The sequence below is a fragment of the Bos indicus x Bos taurus genome, chromosome 4 (genome assembly GCF_003369695.1).
Source record: "Bos indicus x Bos taurus breed Angus x Brahman F1 hybrid chromosome 4, Bos_hybrid_MaternalHap_v2.0, whole genome shotgun sequence".
Lineage (NCBI taxonomy): Eukaryota > Metazoa > Chordata > Mammalia > Artiodactyla > Bovidae > Bos > Bos indicus x Bos taurus.
Genome location: NC_040079.1, coordinates 104,207,187 through 104,228,012, shown reverse-complemented (window position 1 = coordinate 104,228,012; position 20,826 = coordinate 104,207,187). Strand labels below are relative to the sequence as shown.

General features: G+C 39.0%; 1 protein-coding gene across 1 annotated transcript in view; it reads right to left on the bottom strand.

Annotated features, from left to right (window-relative positions):
- The window catches only part of COL28A1 (collagen type XXVIII alpha 1 chain), a 182,053-nt gene that overhangs the window by 107,938 nt on the left and 53,289 nt on the right, over nt 1-20,826 (bottom strand). The window contains exons 14-18 of the mRNA XM_027540086.1: nt 17,137-17,205; nt 14,302-14,370; nt 9,853-9,921; nt 5,162-5,230; nt 2,573-2,641 (exon numbers count right to left, since the gene is read on the bottom strand). Of these exons, the coding sequence (XP_027395887.1) occupies nt 2,573-2,641; nt 5,162-5,230; nt 9,853-9,921; nt 14,302-14,370; nt 17,137-17,205 (345 nt within the window). The remainder of the gene's footprint in view (nt 1-2,572; nt 2,642-5,161; nt 5,231-9,852; nt 9,922-14,301; nt 14,371-17,136; nt 17,206-20,826) is intronic.

The window sequence follows — 20,826 nt, the reverse complement described above, 5'->3', positions numbered from 1 at the left end:
TTTTACACATTTCACACTGGCAAGAATGTAGCGAAAAGGGCATTGCTGTCTGTTGCTGGAAGGAAGATAAACTGGTCCGAACACTGTACCCATTGTCTATTTGGAGCAGAATTTTCACAATATGAAAACTGAAAACTTGTATACTCTGTGATCTTCCAATTCACAGCAATCTGTCATCTACTGATAGGAGAAATTTATATCCTTACACAAGACGAAACCCAGAGAATGTTTATGGCAGCATTATTAGCAAATGCACAAAATAGAAAGCAATTTAAATGTCCATCAGTAATGAAGTATTCTCATACAGTGTAGTATTGGAAAGCAATTAAACTGAAGCAAAGGCATATAAAAACATGAGACACAAGGCTGAGTATAAATATATTGCTGAATGATATATTATGTAAAGTTCAAGAATACAAACAAGCAATATATGGCTTATGAATAAAATTGTGGTAAAATCATATAAACTTTGAAAGAATGATAAACACTAAATTCATGATAATGATTATGTCTGGGGAGGGAAGAGGGGACAGCAGAATTGGGGCGCACAGACAGAGACCTTTAGCTATCTGCAATACTTCTTGAAAACATTTTAGAATACATGTGGCAAAATGTTGATACTTGATAAAGCTGGGTTGTGGAATACATGGGTGTTCTTTGTTATTCTCTACAGTAGGGAGTGTATTTTAAGTATTTCATTTTTTAAAATGAGAGAAGCTTAAGATTACATGTCTATTTAGTGCAAGATTGGGATTTGAATTCAGGTAGTTTAAGTGCCTCATAGTCTTGCTACCCTATATGGCCCCTCTGAAATTGGTGTGAAATGACATAATATGTATATATACACATATATACTATAGACACGTATAGACATAAACATATATATATGTATATACATGTATATGTACATGGCATATTTAGTACTTAGCACATTGTATGACAGCAAAACCATTCAGCAAACGGCAGCTATTATCACTCTATTAGTATATTTTTTGTCTCTTGCAATTATATGTTTATGTAAATGAAATTTGTACATATTTGTCTTAGACTGTATCTTACATATTATTTTAATACCCAAACTCTCTTAAGAATCATGACGGTGACTTCAGAACAATGATGGATATTAATCCTCAGCGTGGCTTGCCAGATTCTAGATGCCTTCAGGATGAGTTATCGAAATTGTAAAGGGTAAAACAAGGATTCATTTATTATTCATCAGCACTTATTGAGTACCTATTGTGTCCCTCAAACTGAGGATTTATTAATAAAGAAGAAAAGGAAACAGAGCCCCTGCCCCAGTGGGGTATTACTGTTCAATGGAGATATAAAGCAAGCCATATATGTGATTATAATTTTATTAATAGCCACACTTACAACTTTAAAAGAAACAAATAAAGACAATTCTAATAATATATTTTACTTAATACATCTGAAATTTTGTCATTTCAGCATGTACTCCATATACAAATATATTAATCATATAGTTTACGTTCATTTTTTGTACCAAGCTTTGTAATCCAGAGTGTATAGTACCTTTGTAGCAAACTCTTAGTTCATACCAGCCACATGTCAAGTATTCAGTAACGCCATGTGGCAAGTGCCTGCCATTTCTAGAGGGCAGCGTGTTTCTAGAGGGTGTAGTACAATGAAGAGTAATTCAAAAAACATGCAAGTTAAGTGGTAAAATCAAGGGGAACAAAAAGTGTGCTTTTAAATAACTGGGTAACAGTAGTGGGGTAGACATACTTTAGGTTTAGTAAATGAATTTTGAGGAAGTATCTTTTGAGCTGAGACCTGAAGGATGAGAAGGAGCCAGCCACAAAACAAGAGAAGGGAAGTAAGCTTTAGTGAAATTCTACTAAACTTTTATAATATGGCAGGCAACAATGTTCTTAAAGAATCACTCTGAAAGAGGTGAAAGAGGACCTCTAATGCTAATTAATTAATAATAGAAACACAGTCATCATTAAAATAAACTATGTTTTGGTTCTTCTTAAACCATATGAGTTAAGCATGAGACTCTCTTCTGAATAAATATTCTCCTCTGGATATAAATGAAGCTTTACATAATATGACATAAATGCCTCCAACTAGCTTAGACAGGAGAAGGCAATGGCACCCCACTCCAGTACTCTTGCCTGGAAAATCCCATGGATGGAGGAGCCTGGTGGGCTGCAGTCCATGGGGTCGCTAGAGTCGGACACGACTGAGCCACTTCACTTTCCCTTTTCACTGTCATGCACTGGAGAAGGAAATGGCAACCCACTCCAGTGTTCATAGTTCTCAACTGGAGAAGCTTTGATTTATGGCAAATATAAGCTCCCCAGATAAATAGGAAATGATTAAAATCAGCATCTCAGGGAAAGATAACTGATAAACTCTGAGACCGCCTACTCCCAAGTGCGATTTCAGGGGTTTCCGAGAACACTGCAGGTACCACCATAGGGTCAGGTATCTTGCCTGGAGAATCGCAGGGACGGGGGAGCCTGGTGGGCTGCCGTCTATGGGGTCGCACAGAGTCGGACACGACTGAAGCGACTTAGCAGCAGCAGCAGCAGCTTAGACAACTCACCTTTGGACCTTGTACTCCGAGCCCCACTGGTCCTCTAGGGCCTGTAGGGCCCATCTGGCCAACTTCTCCCTAGTGAGGAAAGAGTATTTGAAGAGTATTTGACTCTAGCACCAAAACAAAAATAACACATACCTTACCTTTGATCTCCTAAGAGCAAAACATATCAGCAAAATAAGATAAAACTGAGTTTCATATACTCCATTCACATATGTGTATATATGCATTTATCTATTCAAATATAGATATATTTCAGGCAAATAGATATATGTACATATATATGTATATATGGTCTGATTTAAAAGACAGGCTGTGTATAATACTCAAAATTGACTTTGAGTCCCCAGGAAGGGCACGTGAAAAAGAGGAGCAGTTACAATCCACAGCAACTATAATTGACACATGAGAAACCAAGATTACCGCTGATCCAAAGCAGTATCGTAACCAGAGAGAACAACCTGAGCTTTCACCATTGAGCTCAAATCAGAAATTTCAAGGACAGTAACTGTATTCTATTGAGCTACTTCTCACAGGGGACTCTCGAAGGAATCTACTGAAAGGAAGGTACTCTCAGAGAAGTGAAGTGAAAGTCACTCAGTCGTGTCCGACTCTTTGCGACCCCATGGACTATACAGTCCATGGATTCTCCAGGCCAGAATACTGGAGTGGGTAGCCTTTCCCTTCTCCAGGGGATCTTCCCAACCCAGGGATTGAACTCAGGTCTCCCACATTGCAGGCGGATTCTTTACCAGCTGAGCCACCAGGGGAGCCACAAGGGAAACGCTCAGAGAAGTGTTGATTTAATAATGCTTAGTGATTCTTTGAAGCAACATTAAGGACAGCTGGTTAAACAGTGTCATGCTTCTCCCCAAAGGATAAATAAGGATAAATAATTTATCTTCTAAATTAGAACATAAATTGCCTCCAAGTTCATAGAAAACTTTTATTGGCTAGGTATTTCTGACTCCGTATCTTTAAATACTTTGGTTGTCGGACCTACTGTGTGATCATTGGTGAGAATAAAAACTAGCCAACCCACAGTAACCTCTACTGATATTACTGCTTGAGTTGCTTGAATAAGGTCTCACAAGTAAAAGTAATAAAAACAATAAATTGAGATGTGGAAGTATAGTCTGCCTCCTCGGTAGCCACCGGTTCCACATTTGTGGATTTGAAAGAGTCCCCATAAAATTAAGTCCCTCTGATGAGTTTGTGATTAACCTCTCTATCCAAAACTTCATTATTCCCTTTCTTGTCTGCGCTGTTCCCATTAGGGTTAAGAAGTATCAAAGAAACGGGGGGATTGAAACTGAGCAGGACCCTGTGGACCCCTCCTGGGTTCAAAAGCTCCTCCATTTCCCCTACTTCTTGTTTGTAGATAGACTTGAGTCTCCTGGGCCAGAGTTCCAAAGAGCAGGCACAGGCAGTTACTAGTTAGGGAAGAGAAGGAATGCAGAAACAAAGGAAAACCAGTTAAACAAGAAAAGTACTGACAATAGTTCAGGGATAAAGCAGTTCCTTCTCTTTAGGAACTTTAAGTCTTAGGGACTGGCATAACAATCTGATGGATATCTCTGAGTTGTTCTTTAAGAACTAAGATCTGCCTCCACCACCTGCCTTTTGTTTGTAGAAGCTTAGCATCTCTGACTCCATATTGTACCTATCTGTTCTGCTGCTTTAATCGCTGAGTCATGAACCTCTGCTCAGGTCTGCATGTAGACTTGTTAATTACTAAAGGGGTTCTGCTTGCAGATTACAGGTTATGCAAACTTACCTCACATGAGGAGATAAGAAAGTATGAACAAAAATAACGATTGTCTTGTCAAGATTTATAGGAACATCAGGACCAGACTCAGGTCAACTAACCAAGAACAAAATGTTATCACAACCCTCCTTGGGCCCTCACTGTGGTTATCCTTCTCTTCTTGATCTTAACCCTTTCCAGCTTCCCCCTTCCCTAGCAATAAAGAAGCTTGGTTTCTATCCCAAATTAGGATGGTTCTTTAGAACATTAGCACACCATCTCCTCAGTTTGTTGGCTTTCTGAAAAAAGTTGTTTTTCCTCTCCCCAGCACTGTGCCTTTCAACTTACTGGCCCTTCATGCAGCAAGTGGTATGAGCTTGGACTCTGCTACAATTTAACCAACCTTGGTTGGAAAATACTCAGGAAAGAAATTCCAAAAAGTTCCAAAAGCAAAACCTGAATTTGCCACATGCCAGGAACTAAACGCTTTGTAATATTTACAATGTATTTGGTATTAGAAGTTATCTGGAGATGATTTTTTAAATACAGGGAGATATGACTAGATTAAGGGACTGGAGCATCCTAAGATTCTGATATGGGGAAGGGAGTGGCAATCCTAAAATCAACCTTCCAGCAGATGCCAAGGGACAAATGTGAAAGCTGCTAAGAGCATAAAGAATGCACATTACATTCTCTAGACCATTAGGAATATCAGTAGCATTTTGCATTAAATAGAGATCTCTGATTTTGAAGTTCATCCCCTCTGCTGCCTTCCAAATGCACTGGCCACTGACCAGAAAACAACAGTTAGAAAATAGATTAAACTCTTCTCTCATTTAGAAAGTTACCTTGGGACCAGGTGAGCCTTGTCCTGGGGGCCCTTGTGGACCAGGTGGGCCAATGGGACCTTGGATTCCCTTTAAAATAAAATTTGAAGAATAATATTAGTGAAATTAAGAAGGAATTTAAACAAGAGAAGTTTCAAATCCTCCAAAGTAAAAGTTCAGTTCACATCCCATAGTTGATTACTTGTACTCAGTTAATACTTATTGAATGGGTGGCTGAGGCTGCTAGGGGAACCACAATATGCAATTCTACCATTTTTCCATAGTAAGAGTAATTTTAACTGGCCTGCATTTCTGCTTAGAGTAAAAACCACCTTTCCTAATCCCTGTTGCAGCGGGTATTGCTTGGATTCTGTCCAATGGGATGTGAATGAGGGGATTAGTGCAATTTCATGCTGAAGGAAGGATATAGCGCTCCATCCCTGTTCCCCTCCCCCTTGCTGAAGTGACAACACGGAGCCTGCCTATCCTGGATCAGGTGGATGGGGAAAGCACTTTTGGAATGTCAGACTAACACAAATGAAGAAGCCAGAACCTCTGAAGACCTTAATGAACAGAGGAAACACACCAGCTTGGAGTTTTAAACAGGAGAAATACAGTTTCATCTTATTAACCTATTTCACTTCTCAGTTACATACAGGCAAACCTGTATCCTAGCTGTACCAAAGGATATCTATCAGGATGTGAAATTGAAAATTTGACTTAGGCTCTAAGAAGCAAAAGCCTGCAAACACAAAACTGAAGAATGTTCTAATACTTGCCTCTCATTCACACTGTGGATATAAAAAAGGAGAAGATATGGGATTTAATAAGGTCTTCTCCAGAGAAAAGTCTCCTAAAGTGTTTTCTTTGAAGAAAATGGGGAGAAGTTTGCCACATTATAGAAAGGGAACATCAGTGAAACCTCTGGGAGACCTTGATTTTAGTTTTTGGAACACCATGAACCAGTGTCTGACTCGTTCCAAAGAAAGCTAAAATATGCTGTGATAGCCAAGAGAGGGCTGGGTGGGGTAAGCCCGTGCATCCAGAGCTTGTCAATGCAAAGGCCATGCAAGTTTTTTTTCCTGTGGACCAGATGTACTCTAGATTCCTGGAGTTGGCCTGGAACTGCTTTGATTTCTGTCCAAGAGGACCTGGAAGAATAATGGAACTCTAGCTGAGAGAGTCCATATAGAGTAAATATATTCCCAGAAAAGCAGAGGCTGATGGGGAGAAACAGCTGGAGGAAGAAAGTCCTTTGTCGGTGTCCCAGGAGTGGCAGTGCAGGAACCCCACCGGGAAAAATGTCAGCATCAAGCATCTGTCAAGACCAGAAGACCCAAAGCCATCTGACAATAGACCAGCCAAGAAAGAACCTCCATGCCCTTCCCGCCTGCTCCCATCCTCCCATCCTTGATTCAGCCTGGGAGGGATCAGAAGTACATTCTATCCCATGGACCACAAGCTCATACAAAATGAATGAAGATTAAAAGGAAAATTGATACGTTGACTAAATAGTTTGTATTACACAATTAAAACTGACTTGAAATTTAGAGGTAATCCTATGTATGTTTAGTCACTCAGTCATGTCTGACTCTTTGGGGACCCCAAGGACTGTAGCCCACCAGTCTCCTCTGTCCATGGGATTTTCCAGGCAAGAATACTGGATTGGTTAGTCATTTCCTTCATCAGGGAATCTTCCTGACCCAGGGGTCGAACCCGCAGCTCCTGCCACATCTCCTTCATTGGAGGCACATTCTTTTACCCCTGAGCCACCATGGAAACCCCTAGAGGTGATCCTATAACTTACTGTTACCTAAAACTGATAGGAAAGTCTGTAGCCTGATGGCAATATTTTTTCTGTGGTAGGAAAAAGAAAAAACTTTCCCCATTGATAAAAAATTTAAAGGGATGATGAAAGAAAAACTAAGACTTCGTTTTATTTATCCCCCACAGGTCACGATTATGTAAAAAATGGCTGCAAATACATGATAATTTTATGACAAATGTGATCCTATTTTCTCCAGCTAGATGATACATCTGCTTGTTCATTTTTTAAGTACAGATATCATTCCCTTTTTCTCAGGTTAATGAAGATGAAGCACTTTGAACAATTTAAGGAAGCTAAGGTTCAGGATTTATGCTATGCTATGCTAAGTCACTTCAGTCGTGTCCGACTGTGTGTGACCCCATAGATAGCAGCCCACCAGGCTGCCCTGTTCCTGGGATTCTCCAGGCAAGAACACTGGAGTGGGTTGCCATTTCCTTCTCCAATGCATGAAAGTGAAAAGTGAAAGTGAAGTCGCTCAGTCGTGTCCGACTCTCAGCGACCCCATGGACTGCAGCCTACCAGGCTCCTCCGTCCATGGGATTTTCCAGGCATTGAACCATTATAAGAAGGGAATCCTTCCTGACTTTTACAACAGTCTACAAGTACCACGTTAGGATCCAAAAAATTAAAAAAATATGTGCATATAGGCATGTACACATGTATATGTGGTTAGTTATATTTCACTTTATTTTATAAGATATTTGAAGTAGTAAAGCCTCTAAGTATTTAATGAAAATCTGCAGAGGCCACTTGAGAGAGATTGTAAACATGTTGCTGGAAACAGAAGTTCCCCCAGAAACAGATGAGTGGGAAAATTAATGTCTATAAGAAAAGTGAGAAGATTTAACAATAACAGTAATTCAATGGGTAAGCATGTTATAGTAAGGATAAGAAGAAAAATGGGTAACCGCCTGTGAAGAGGTTAAATTTAAATAGAATATAAATCCCTTGTCTTAAAAGGGTAAACAAGTTTTTTTCTTGTTCAGTTTACAAATGACATATTGCATTCAATTTCCTACCCAGTAGGAGTCAGCTCCATATGGTCACATACACCTTGAAAGGTTTTTACTCTTGAACAAGAAAAGAAGAGGCTGAGAAAGCAGAAGTCAAAGAGGTGTGTTGGTTTTTTTTTTTTTTTTTCCTTTTCAAGCTGTAGAACAACTTCCACTGAGAAACGGCATCTGAAAAGACTTGGCTTTCTTTGAACCTCATTTTCAGCCCCACAATGGTGACTCAGCACCAGGAACAGCACAAAACCCAGGATGTAACAGCATGGTCACTTCCAGGATCAGGAGCTTGCTGAGACTAGCAAAGAAAACGACAAAGCTGGAGGATGCCTGGTGGCATAGTCAAACCATGATCCTTACGTAGTCCAAAAACAACAGCTCTTAATTATTATCTAAATATTTATATACAGATTCATCTTGGCTTCTCCTGCACCTTAATCCTCCTGATGTATTATACTAGGACCGCTACCAAGGGGAAGGAAACAGAAAAAGGAGTAATATCCAACTTGGCTGTTGCTCGAATTAACAACAAAAAATACTGATTAATTAGCATATAATTAAAAATAAACTCAAGAATTTATGTCAATAATGATATTCTCAATTATCTCCTTTTTTATCCTTCCCTCCCTATTCTAGATAAGTGTTAGTTGTTCAGTCGTGTCCAACTCGGCAACCCCATGGACTGTAGTCCACCAGGTTCCTCTATTTATGAAATTCTCCAGGCAAGAATACTGGAGTGGGTAGCCATTCTGTTCTTCAGGAGATCTTCCCAATCCAGGGATAAAACCTGGGTCTCCCACATTGCAGGCAGATTCTTTACAGTTTGAGCCACCCATCCTAGATAAAGGAAGTACTATTTGTTCACTAGGCAATGGAATAATTTAAACCGTAATCATAAATTTTAAACTTTTTGCCACTTTCTACACAAGAGGACATTCAAAATAAATTTGGATTTGTTGGTCACTTTGATTAAATGAGATCATATAGGTAGACAGTAATGTTATATTCATATTATTTCAGTTAAACAAAATTGCCTCGCTTTTTGAAAAGTTATAATCAGAAGAATTTGGAAGAGGTTCCAGCCATAAATTCAGAGACAGCCTCACAGATCTTTCCTTTCTTCTGACCAAGAGGGACCAAGAGTCATTTATAAACCTGCTTTGTGGTTTGCTTCTATTCAGGAATGGTGCCCCTTCAGTAAAGTGAGTGCCTCTAATGCTGGGCCTTGTTTAGGTTTTTTTTTTTTTTTCCTAGATTGCTATGTGGCTAGAAAATGGGAAACACTACTCTACTGGCGTCAGAACAGAATGGGATTTCATCAGTCATAAAGATTCAAGGGGAAAAGCAAACACAACCCACCAGGTAAATAAAATATTTCGTTTCCCTTGGGAAACTAAAAGCTCCAAAACCCTCATCCTGTAAATTGGCTTTAATGTTAACAGTCACAGCACCAAGAAACACACGATTTATTTTTTAAGTCTTTGTAAGTTCTCAAAACTAGAATCTTCTGGAACCATCTTATCCCTTCCTACATACCTGTTTGGATGAAAGTGAAAGTGAAAGTGAAGTCGCTCAGTCGTGTCCAACTCTTTGCGACCCCATGGGCAGTAGCCTGCACCAGGCTCCTCCATCCATGGGATTTTCTAGGCAAGAGTACTGGAGTGGGTTGCCATTTCCTTCTCCAGGGAATCTTCCTGACCCAGGGATCGAACCCAGGTCTCCCTCATTGTAGACAGATGCTTTACCATCTGAGCCAACACCATTGCAATTCCACTATCAAATGTACTTATAGCTGTTTGCTGGACTGGCCTTCAGTGAACACCAGGTTTAGGCCAGAATGTTCTCTATGAAAGGGAAAGAGAGAAAGCAGCAATTACCTGTTCCCCTTGACTCCCAATTCCAGGGATGCCCATCAGTCCTTGGGGTCCCACAGGTCCCATATCCCCCTGTGTAGAAATAAGCCAGAAATTTAAGAATACAGCTAACCTCATTCTTTCACACTTTGCTAATCTTGCAATATGATGGATTAAAGTCTATCTTTTAAACCATAAAGAAGTTCAACATGGAAAGTTACAAAACACCATTGCTTTTAAATAGTGTATGGTTCAAATTTGCCAAAATAGTGAATAATGTTTTCGCTATTTGGTCAAAAATGGTGTATGTTTGCACCAGCTTATATTCATCAATCATTTTTCCATAGAGAAACCAAAAATTCAAAAATTGTTTTTATAATGACACAAACACTTCTTGTTAAGATCATAGAAATATTTAAATATTTAAAACATATAAAATTCATAGGATGTAAGAAGATCAGTATTTGAGAAAGGAATTAAAGAATAATATTTTTTAAATTTCTAAATACCTTTTTCCTCCAAATCTTAACAAAAATTTTAAAACTTTTTTAAAACATTTTAAAACTTAAGAAATTATCTAAGGTAAGTGCAGCAAAATGAAAGAACTTCACCTTCTTATTCCATGAATAATTTTGAGAAATAAAGTGAGAGTTATCAGTGAGAACAATATCATTCATCCTTTCTCTGTGTATTTCCACAAATATTTGTTTAGTGTTTATTGTGTGCTAGGAATTGCTCCAACATGGGGAAATAGCAGTGACCAAAACAGACAAAACTCTCTTTCCTCATAGATCTTTCATTTTCTTGGGGAACACAGAAGATAATAAACAAGACAGAAGAAATAATAGTATGCTGAATGATGGTACACGCTCAAGAGAAAAATAAATGGAGGAATGGAGAGATAGCTGTAATCTGGGGAAAGGTGATTCAGGATGGTCTCACTGATGAGAGGGATAAACCAGGTAGAAACTTGGAGGAGAAGCATTCCAGGCAAAGCAAACATCCATGCAAGGAAGATGCCTAGAACATTCCAGAAACAGCAAGGAGACAATGTGGCTGGAGCTGGTGAGCATGAGGGAAAGCAGTGGAAGATGAAGTCAGGGATGTGTGTCAGTGGGCTCAGGCAGAGCAACTGATAGGGTCTTTTAGGCCATTGTGAGGGCTTTGGCTTTTCTCTACGTGAGCTGAGAAGCCACTAGAGGATTTGAGCAGAGGAGTAAAAGATCTGGCTTAGTCTTCAAACGTTCACTCTGCAAGCCACATTGAGAACAAACGGAAGAGATGTCCGTATGAGAGATGACTGTGGCCTGGACCAGGCTGTTGAGTGAAGGTGGTGGGGAGTGCTCAGATCCTAGATAGATTTTGCAAGTAAAGCCATCACGATTTGCTATAGATCGAGGATATCTTTGAGGTTTGTGGGAAAACATCAGTTCAGTTCAGTCACTCAGTCGTGTCTGACTCTGCAACCCCATGAACCGCAGCACGCCAGGCCTCCCTGTCCATCACCAACTCCCGGAGTTCACATAAACTCATGTCCATTGAGTCAGTGATGCCATCTAACCATCTCATCCTCTGTTGTCCCCTTCTCCTCCTGCCTTCAATCTTTCCCAACATCAGGGTCTTATCAAATGAGTCAGCTCTTCACATGAGGTGGCCAGAGTATTGGAGTTTCAGCTTTAGCATCACTCCTTCCAATGAACACCCAGGACTGATCTCCTTTAGGATGGACTGGTTGGACCTCCTTGTAGTCCAAGGGACACTCAAGAGTCTTCTCCAACACCACAGTTCAAAAGCATCAATTCTTTGGCACTCAGCTTTCTTCACAGTCCAACTCTCACATCCATACATGACCACTGGAAAAACCATAGCCTTGACTAGATGGACCTTTGTTGACAAAGTAAAGTCTCTGCTTTTGAATATGCTATCTAGGTTGGTCATAACTTTCCTTCAAAAGAGTAAGCGTCTTTTAATTTCATGGCTGCAATCACCATCCGCAGTGATTTTGGAGCCCCCAAAAATAAAGTCTCTCACTGTTTCCCCATCTATTTCCCATGAAGTGATGGGACCAGATAACATACTTGGGAAAGCATACTTGTCACTTATTGAGAGGGAAAAGACTGAGATGAAGCAAGGCTGGGGAAGGGTGTAATACCAGTAGCTCAGTTTGGGACGTGTTAAGTTTGAGATACCTAAAATAAACATTCAGGCAGAGATATCAAGTAGTTGAGAGGGGTGTGAGCTGGAGCTGTCAATTTGGGAGCTCTCACGATATAGATGGTATTTGAAGTCAAGACTGGGTGAGTTTTCAAGTAGAAAGAGAAGAGAGAAGGTTCAAGGACTGAGCCCTTTGGGTGCTCCAAGTATTAGAGGTCAGAGAGATGAAAAACCAGCATTGGAGACCGAAAAGTATACAGCCAGAGGGATCAGGTGAAGATATTCTTTCAAGAAGGTGAGGATCCTAGCAGATGATGCTACTGATAGGCCAAGTAAATTGACAACCAAGAGTTGACCACTGGACTAGGCAACATGGATAAATATGCTTTATTTATTTATTTATATTTGTGCTGGGTCTTCATTGCTTTGTATGTGTTTTCTCTATTGCCGCAAGCAGGGGCTGCTCTTCGTTGCAGTGCATGGCATCTCACTGCAGTGGCTTCTCTTGTGGTTGCGGTTCCCGGGCTCTAGAGCACAGGCTCAATAGTTGTGGCACACGGGCTTAGCTGCTCTGCAGCATATGGGATCTTCTCAGATCAGGAATCAAACCTGTGTCTCCCACATTGACAGGTGGATTCTTTACCACTGAGCCACCAGGGAAGCCCAATACACTTATTTTAATGTCAACTGCATTTAGACTACATCAGGATCTGCAAACTTTTTCTTGAACAGTTGGATAGTAAATATTTTATGCTTGAGAGTCATAATAAGGTCTCTTGCAAAACCAGTGAATGCTGCTTCAGTAGTACAAAAGCAGCCAGACAGTAGTTAAATGAATAGGTGTGTCTGCTGAATACTTTATTTACAAAAACAGGCAGCCCACCCTATAGTTTGCCAATGCCTGGGCTAAATAAATATGCTTTTGTGAACAAAAGCACATGATTAGATCATAATTTATATAATATTAAAAACCTGAACCTGTCATGAAGACAGGCCCTGGCATATGCTTCTTAGTGGTTCACTTTGTGTCAAGCCCTAGTCTAAATAAATGTCCATAGAAGGAAACAGGTAATGGACTCGAGTTTTAATTCAAAGCTGGGTTATTCTGATTCAGAACTTGATTGCTTATCATGAGGCATTCATTGTGCCAAATGCTTTTCATGCTTTATCTCATTTAATCCTCACAGAAACCCTCTGAAAGTAAGCACCCCCATTTTCCAGATGAGGTTAAGTTGGGAAGACCCCCCTGGAGAAGGAAATGGCTACCCACTGCAGTATTCTTGCCTGGAGAAGTCCATAGACAGAGGAGCCTGGCTGCAGTCTCTGGGGTCACAAGGAGTCAGACATGAGCAACTAACATTTTACTATTTTCAACTCCCAGTCACACAACTGATAGATTCAAGTCCTCTCCCTCCAACTCCGAACCCAACTCATAATCACTGTTCTGCAAATGTTCAACAACTCATATAACAGACCTCTTTGGGGAATTACATTACATTTAAATATCTGTAGTAAAGCTACTTCCTTGTTCTGTAAAATAGTGTATTTTTGAGAGTCCTTATCACAGAAGTGTTTATCTAATCACTTGAATCCCAGAATATAAAAGAGTAGGGAAAGAAGAAAGGAGAAGGGAAAGGGAATGAACATCAGATAAAAGCGTTGTAGTTACTAGGTGACACTGTCCTGATATTTCAGTGTCTTCTTTGCATGAGCTCCAGATATGAAACCACAAAGACCATGTCAATACCTGGAAAAGTTAATTTACTGAACTTATAACACAGCATTTATGTTGTACTCAGTAGTCACTACTCCAAAGAATGAAAGAGCATCTTACGTATTTTTGTGTATTTGGAATTGGAGTTACACCACCAGAGCTCAACTATTTGAACCAAGAATTGTATGATGTCTGAAATTTGTATAGTTCAACATTTACTACTGTCTCTGCTACTTAAATACAGATACCCAGAAGAGACAGCTACCAGTAAATAGTAAACAAAAGAAATAAGTAATTCGAGTAGAAATACAACACCCAAGATAATCATCCATGTCAATTGTTATTCTAATACAATGATGTGTTTAGATATTGACGTATATGTAGGACTCCAAACTAATTGCTGTCTGTGTTTTCACACATTTCTTATATCCCTTCCTTCTCTGGCAGCTTTCCCTTCCTACCCGTCTTTAAAACGTTTGTAGTTAACTGGATACCTGTGTGGTATGGTTGTCAGGTTGTACATAGTTCATAAATATACATACATAAGGAACAATAAAAAGTCATTTTATTGGCATATTTTCTGTTATCCACCCTATATGCAATACCTTGTCCCCTTTTATTGATGGGCCCGCTTCTCCTTGTGGGCCAATTGCTCCTTGAGAACCTTTTTCACCCTGAAAGTATATGGGAGAGCTATCAATGCAGTAATAAAATTCAGGATTTTAAAACAGGTAAAGCATTCAAACCATCAAAATTCACTGCTAACTACAAATGGGTAATTCTAACTCCAAGATTTGTAAACTGAAAAAAAAAAAATAGCATTAACATTTCATAAATATAAAAGAATCTGTTCAAGCAGAAAATTTACACAGCATCACTGAAGTGGGAAAAGAGCCCCATTCCTAATATAATCAGAAATACCTGAAAGTGGGAGATCTAATCAATCATGTATTACAACCAACTGAATCAGTCTTCTGTTTCTTTACCATTTCTGTAACTGTTTCCATTACATAATGAAAATCTGTCTCTCAGTATGTGAAATAACATTTGCTAAGATGGAATTATTTATTAAGTGTTTTATACCAAAATTTATAAACATTTATTGAAAACTTAGTTTTAAAAGAATTTGTGGAAAATCTTTTGGGGTCTGCTTCTAGAGCCACATGGCCTACGTGAATCACTCTGGTTGTGATGTCATGTCAATGCAGTCGTAACACTTTGTCATTTGTATGAAAAACAAACCACAGAATTGATCAGAAATAGCACACATTTCATAAATTCATTTGAACCAAGAGTAAAATCAAAGAACATTTGCAAGAAACCTAGGAAAATATACCTTTATGTCTTTCTGTAGTCATTATTTATTCACTTAAGCCCCATGTCATTGCAAAGTAGCCCCACGAAGTACATACAGAGAACTCCCATTGGTCTTGCTAGTTGAGGAGTGAAGAATTCTGTCTAATGGGTTCTGATTGTTACCACAAAGTACATCTGTGTACAGTCAATCCTAAAACAACACTGAATATAAAGAGTTCTTTCTTTGATGAGTCAGAGGGCAATGCAGTGCTATGGGTTATTATGAAGGAATGTAACATTATACCATGCCGTTGAAACTGCCAGTAAAACGTGCCCTGAAATATGCTTCTCAGTGTTTTATTTACTCTGTTCTCATTTATTTATTTCTTTAAACCCCACAGATTATAAGGAGAAATAATTCTGGCTGTTTGAATTTTCCAGGTTGTTTGGGCTATACATAATTAGAAATTTACTGTGTGCCAAAAAAATTAAATTATGTATGATAAAACTTTCTGAAATGTGGTGCCAAATTGCTGACCTCTGCCTTCTTGTGATGATATTTTGATTAGGCGAGGGCATTAGTAATATCCCCTTTTCCAACATATTATTTCCATTTACTATAACAAATTAAAATGTGTTGGTTAACAAGGGCTTCTTTTAAAATTCAGCCCAGCAGTCACTCACAACTTCGTGTGATATATTTGTTTTAGCTAACTGATTTCCCTTCAGTGGAGATTTAGGTTTCTCATAGATAATTGAATATTGATCATGGTGGAAGAGGCTGAAAATGAGAAGCAATTTTAGAATGTAAGACCGTACTGAGAAGGTCAGATCTCAGTGACTCGACTGAATGAAGTGGAAGGTCTTAAACACTTAGAAAACAGCACACGCTTCTCGGGGTAGTGTATGTGCATGCTTGTATGTCTGGGGGAAACATTTTAGGAAAGGAGGAAAGAGGACCCCCAATTTATCCTTGTGAACGTTCACTTTCAGTCTATTGAAAGTTGCCCAGCCATGTCCAACTCTTTGTGACCCCCATGGATTGTATGGAATTCTCCAGGCCAGAGTACTGGAGTGGGTAGCCGTTCCCTTCTCCGGGGGATCTTCCCAACCCAGGGACCTTACCTACCCTGAAATTCTGTTGTTGCTGCACAAAGGGTCTCAGAAAATCATTTCCTGTGTGGCCTTTAGCAAGTGAGCCATATATTATGGGTAAAGAGTCTAGACCAGGGATCAGCAACCCATTGTCCAACCCCAGCCCACTGCATGCTTTTTTGTAGATACAGCTTTACTGAAGCACAGCCAAGATCACCCATTGTTTAGGGTTGCCTTCATGCTTTAGCAACAGAAGCTAAGTGGTTGCAACAGAAAGCACATGGCTCACAAAGTCTGAAATAGTTACTGTCTGGTTCTTTACAGAAAGTTTGCAAGCCCTGGTCTAGAGGAACTTGAGCTACAAGAATTACATGTGGGAGGCGGTGCAAACAGTTAACACCTCAGTTGCCAGGTGAGAGGTAGTTCTTGCGTAACATTTTGCTCCTTCTGGTAGTAAGGCAAATTCGATTCCCTCCATCCACCCACGTTACCTTTCTTATATTAATGGCAATAGTGTGATAAATTGGTTTATTAGATTGTTTCTTGTCTGTTTCACAGAACAAAGTTGTGGGTAAAACTTGGTATGTCGTGTGTGTGTTAGTCGCTCAGTCGTGTCCGACTCTTTGAGACCCCATGGACCACAGCCCACCAGGCTCCTCTGTCCATGGAATTCTCCAGGTAAGAATACTGGAGTGGGTTGCCATTTCCTTCTCCAAAACTTGGTATATAGCTATGCTCAATAACAATTTCTGGGCATAAAGATGCTATTTATCCCTGTGGTTTTAATGACTATGAATGACTTTAAGAGATTTTCTAATTTCATATGCAGTAACTGTATGAAGCAGCAGCCTTGCAATTACTTGTTTATAATTGCAAATGTCACTATAGCTTCATGTTAAGGGAAAATTTACATACAAATTCACTTAATAGGGTGAAGATGATCAGGAAAATACTTGACCTGGGATAGTTGGCTAGGACACCGTTTTTGAATTTATAATTCATGATCATGCAATAGAGGCATTTCTCCTCCATGTAGAAGGTGCTGTTACCTTTGGCCCTGGAAGTCCTTCTCCTGGTAAGCCTCTCTCTCCTGGTGGTCCCTCAGGCCCGCGGGGACCCTGGTTAGGATACAAGAGAGTGAGGAGCAAAAGGAGAGACAGAGAAAATAGGAGACAGGAGAGGGCAGGGAGGAGAGAGGAAGAAAGATAATGGTCACATTTCAGTTCACAGGGGCATGCAATGATATAGTCGTATTCACATGATTAGTGAGACTCGATCCTCCTAGTACATACCATGCTGATAAGTAGAATCATATGGTTGTGAAGAATAATATTCTCATTGTATTAAATACTTGTTCTATTTGATTAGCATAAGATGTTCTATTCTGATGTTCTCAAATTGGCAGAAAATGGAAGTGAAGTGATACTTCAGAATAAGGATGAGGAAATCAATCCTATGAGGAAAGGCTAAAAATCTAGGACTGTGTGGCCCAAAAAAGGATGCAAAGTGATGAAATAATTTAATTAGGCACCAGGGGAAGGAATCACCACACAGCTGTTTTAAAGCACTGAATTCTGTTTACATGCTGTTTTAATTTCCATCCTGATAAATTTGGATTCAGACTTGAATTCTTTCTGGAACTTGTTGAATCCCCTGGAGGTTTATGTGCAAATAGAAATCTTGATAGAATCTTTTAAGAGGTAACAAGACTTTTGATCTCAATGATTAAAATTAAGTCCGTGTGACTCTTGCTCAGAAAGGCACTCAGTAAGGTGAGGACTTCTCACATAAGGAAAGAAAACAGTGCAGTCTCAGGGTTTGAAACGGATGAACGGGCAGATGCTAGTTGAAAAAGACAACAACAAAATATTCACTTAAACCAGGAATTTTAAAAGATTATAAATTTGTTCTCTCTTTCTTCTTGACCAGAAGGCAAAAAAAAAAAAAAAAGTAGAAAGGAGACTAATAACAAGAATGGCAGATGCATGAACTGGAGCTTTTCCTCTAGTAGACATAGAAAGATAATTAGGACTCTCTTGGCAGGGAAGTAAATCTATGATGGTACAAGACGGAGTTGCCCAGAGCCCCAAAGGAGGTTCCCCCCTGTAGACACTCTGAGTGATCTTGGGGCTCAGTCTACAGTAATCTAGGGTGATTTAAGAGATGTTTTCTACTCAGCCTTGGAGCTGAACTAGGATCCAGCATTATGCACATCAGTGGCCAATCACAACTACAGATTTGTGAGAGAGAAAACTAATTGTATCCCATATCTAATTTTTTGGGGCTTTCCTTAAAATCGTATCTTATAAAAGACAGCCTTCTTTAGTATTTATGCATAGCCAATTTAGTAAAGGCTTTAATTAAAGTAAAAAACTAGCATTTAACTCAATTTAAATTGCTGTACTTATGGGAAAACTAGCTTTTAACCATCCAAGGGCTTAATCAAAGTCCTAATATCCATGACAGAGTAATCTAATGTTAGAGCAATTAACTAGGAGAAAAAGAAATATGGTGTGAAAATTAGATTGCAAACTAGACAGAGAAGCCCTAGCTAATATTACACACTGTATAAAAAAATATTAACAGGTTATTCCTCTTCCTCAAATGAAAATAACCCAATTTTCATGGAATGCAAAGGAGTCTTTTTCCAGCTCATTCAAATTTTTTCCCCATTCATTCAACGAATGTTTATCAAATGCCTGGTAGGTGCAAGTCACTGTGCTAGCGTCTGAAAACAGCAGACAGCCCCACTCCTTGTCTCAGAGTTTACAGTCTTACATAATAAACTAAAAGCAGGTTTGGGAGTCATTTGGACTGATGTTCAAGCCACCTCTTGCTACATATCAACAGTGTGATCTTAAATAATTCCATCTCTCTAAGTTCAGCATTCTCATCAGAATAGTGGTAACAATAGTATCTACCTCAACCACACATATTAATATAAGGACTAGATCAGAGAGATGTAAAGCTCTTACATATTAAGCACTCAATAAATATCTGCTTGCTATCACTATCAAAATTGTTTTCCCTGGATCCTTCAATTGCTAAGAAAGTCCTTTCATGAAGTTTTTACAAATTAAGTAGTCTCAGAGTATGGTCTATGTTAAGCAATGTGGAGACGCATGCCACATAGAGTAAGCACTGACACTTGCTTCCATGTCTGCATTTCTGGAAGACAGTAGCCAAGGTGAAAATGAAAATCATGAAGACTTTGAGGAGTCCCATTTTCCAAGCTGCTGAGAACAGAGAGTTAATGCTTGTGAACAATCACTTAGGGGCATTGAAAAAAACAGTGATTCAAGGTTCAATTACTGGAAACCTGGAAACTGTCAGCATAATATTCTGCACCATCAGTATATTCTCAAGTTTTCTAGTTAAACAGTCAAGGTGAATGATGACTGCTAACCAGAGAAAAGAAAGAGCAGGTACTTGGGTTAGATGAACTATACTTTCAATTTATTAAGATGGTACCAGCAGATTATTTTTTAAAAGACAAAAATGCTCAGTAAAAAAGTATCTTTTTCAAAGGCTATCAGATCTAGTTATAACTCTGACATTCTTATTTGGCTTCTAATGAACACCTTTAATTAAAACATATCTAGTGGAAGAGACTAATTATCAATTAACAAAGTCTGACCAGAAATGCTTTATATGAGACATTAACAAGATAAAATATAATTGTCTATTATCATTATCTTCCTTAATAATCTCAATAGTGTGGATAATTGGAGAAGGCAATGGCAACCCACTCCAGTACTCTTGCCTGGAAAATCCCATGGGCGGAGGAGCCTGGTAGGCTGCAGTCCATGGGGTCGCTAAGAGTCGGACAGAACTGAGTGACTTCATTTTCACTTTTCACTTTGATGCATTGGAGAAGGAAATGGCAACCCACTCTAGTGTTCTTGCCTGGAGAATCCCAGGGAAGGGGGAGCCTGGTGGGCTGCCGTCTATGGGGTCGCACAGAGTCGGACACGACTGAAGCGGCTTAGCAGCAGCAGCAGCAGCAGCATGGATACGCAATTAAAGTGGTTTCAATATATGTTGTAGGCATTAAAGATAAATATGCTAAATAATATTAAAAATTATCCTTAGTATTCAGTGAAATTTATTTTTAACTTCAAAATAATTAGTTTTACTTCAGGGGATTTTTCTTACTGAAAGTGCTCCCAAAAAACCAAACACAGCACCCTAAGAGTGTTGAACCAATTTATTATTCTTTAAACAGTCATCTGACAGACCAACACACAACTAGTGATAATCATATAATTAAAGATGGTAGCTGTCAGTTCATAGTTCAGTCAAGGAGCTGGAATATTAATTCATTTGATCAGATTTATATTACTATCATATAAAAAGAGTAGTTAGTACTAAACTAGAAACCACTTGAAATGATTCAGGCAAAGAAACAAATGTAAACAACTTTCAGCAGAAGCTTTGTCAGTCCTAAGATAAGCCTTTATGTTACTTTGAAATAATTCAAAAACTCATTATTGATTTTTATTATGATATTTTGGGACGGTATTTTCATACATTTCTTGAGATTTATCCCCTCTTTGTTATGGTTTTAGTTCCCAATTATTTCACAGACTACACAGTGTCACTCTAATTTGTGTAATTGTGGCTTAGATAACAAGAAAACAAACAAGAATTTCATGTTCTGCCAATACCGTGAAAACCCTCTAGCTACAAAGAGAAAAGCAAATAATACAAATTTTTCTTTAAAATGAAGGCCCCCAAAA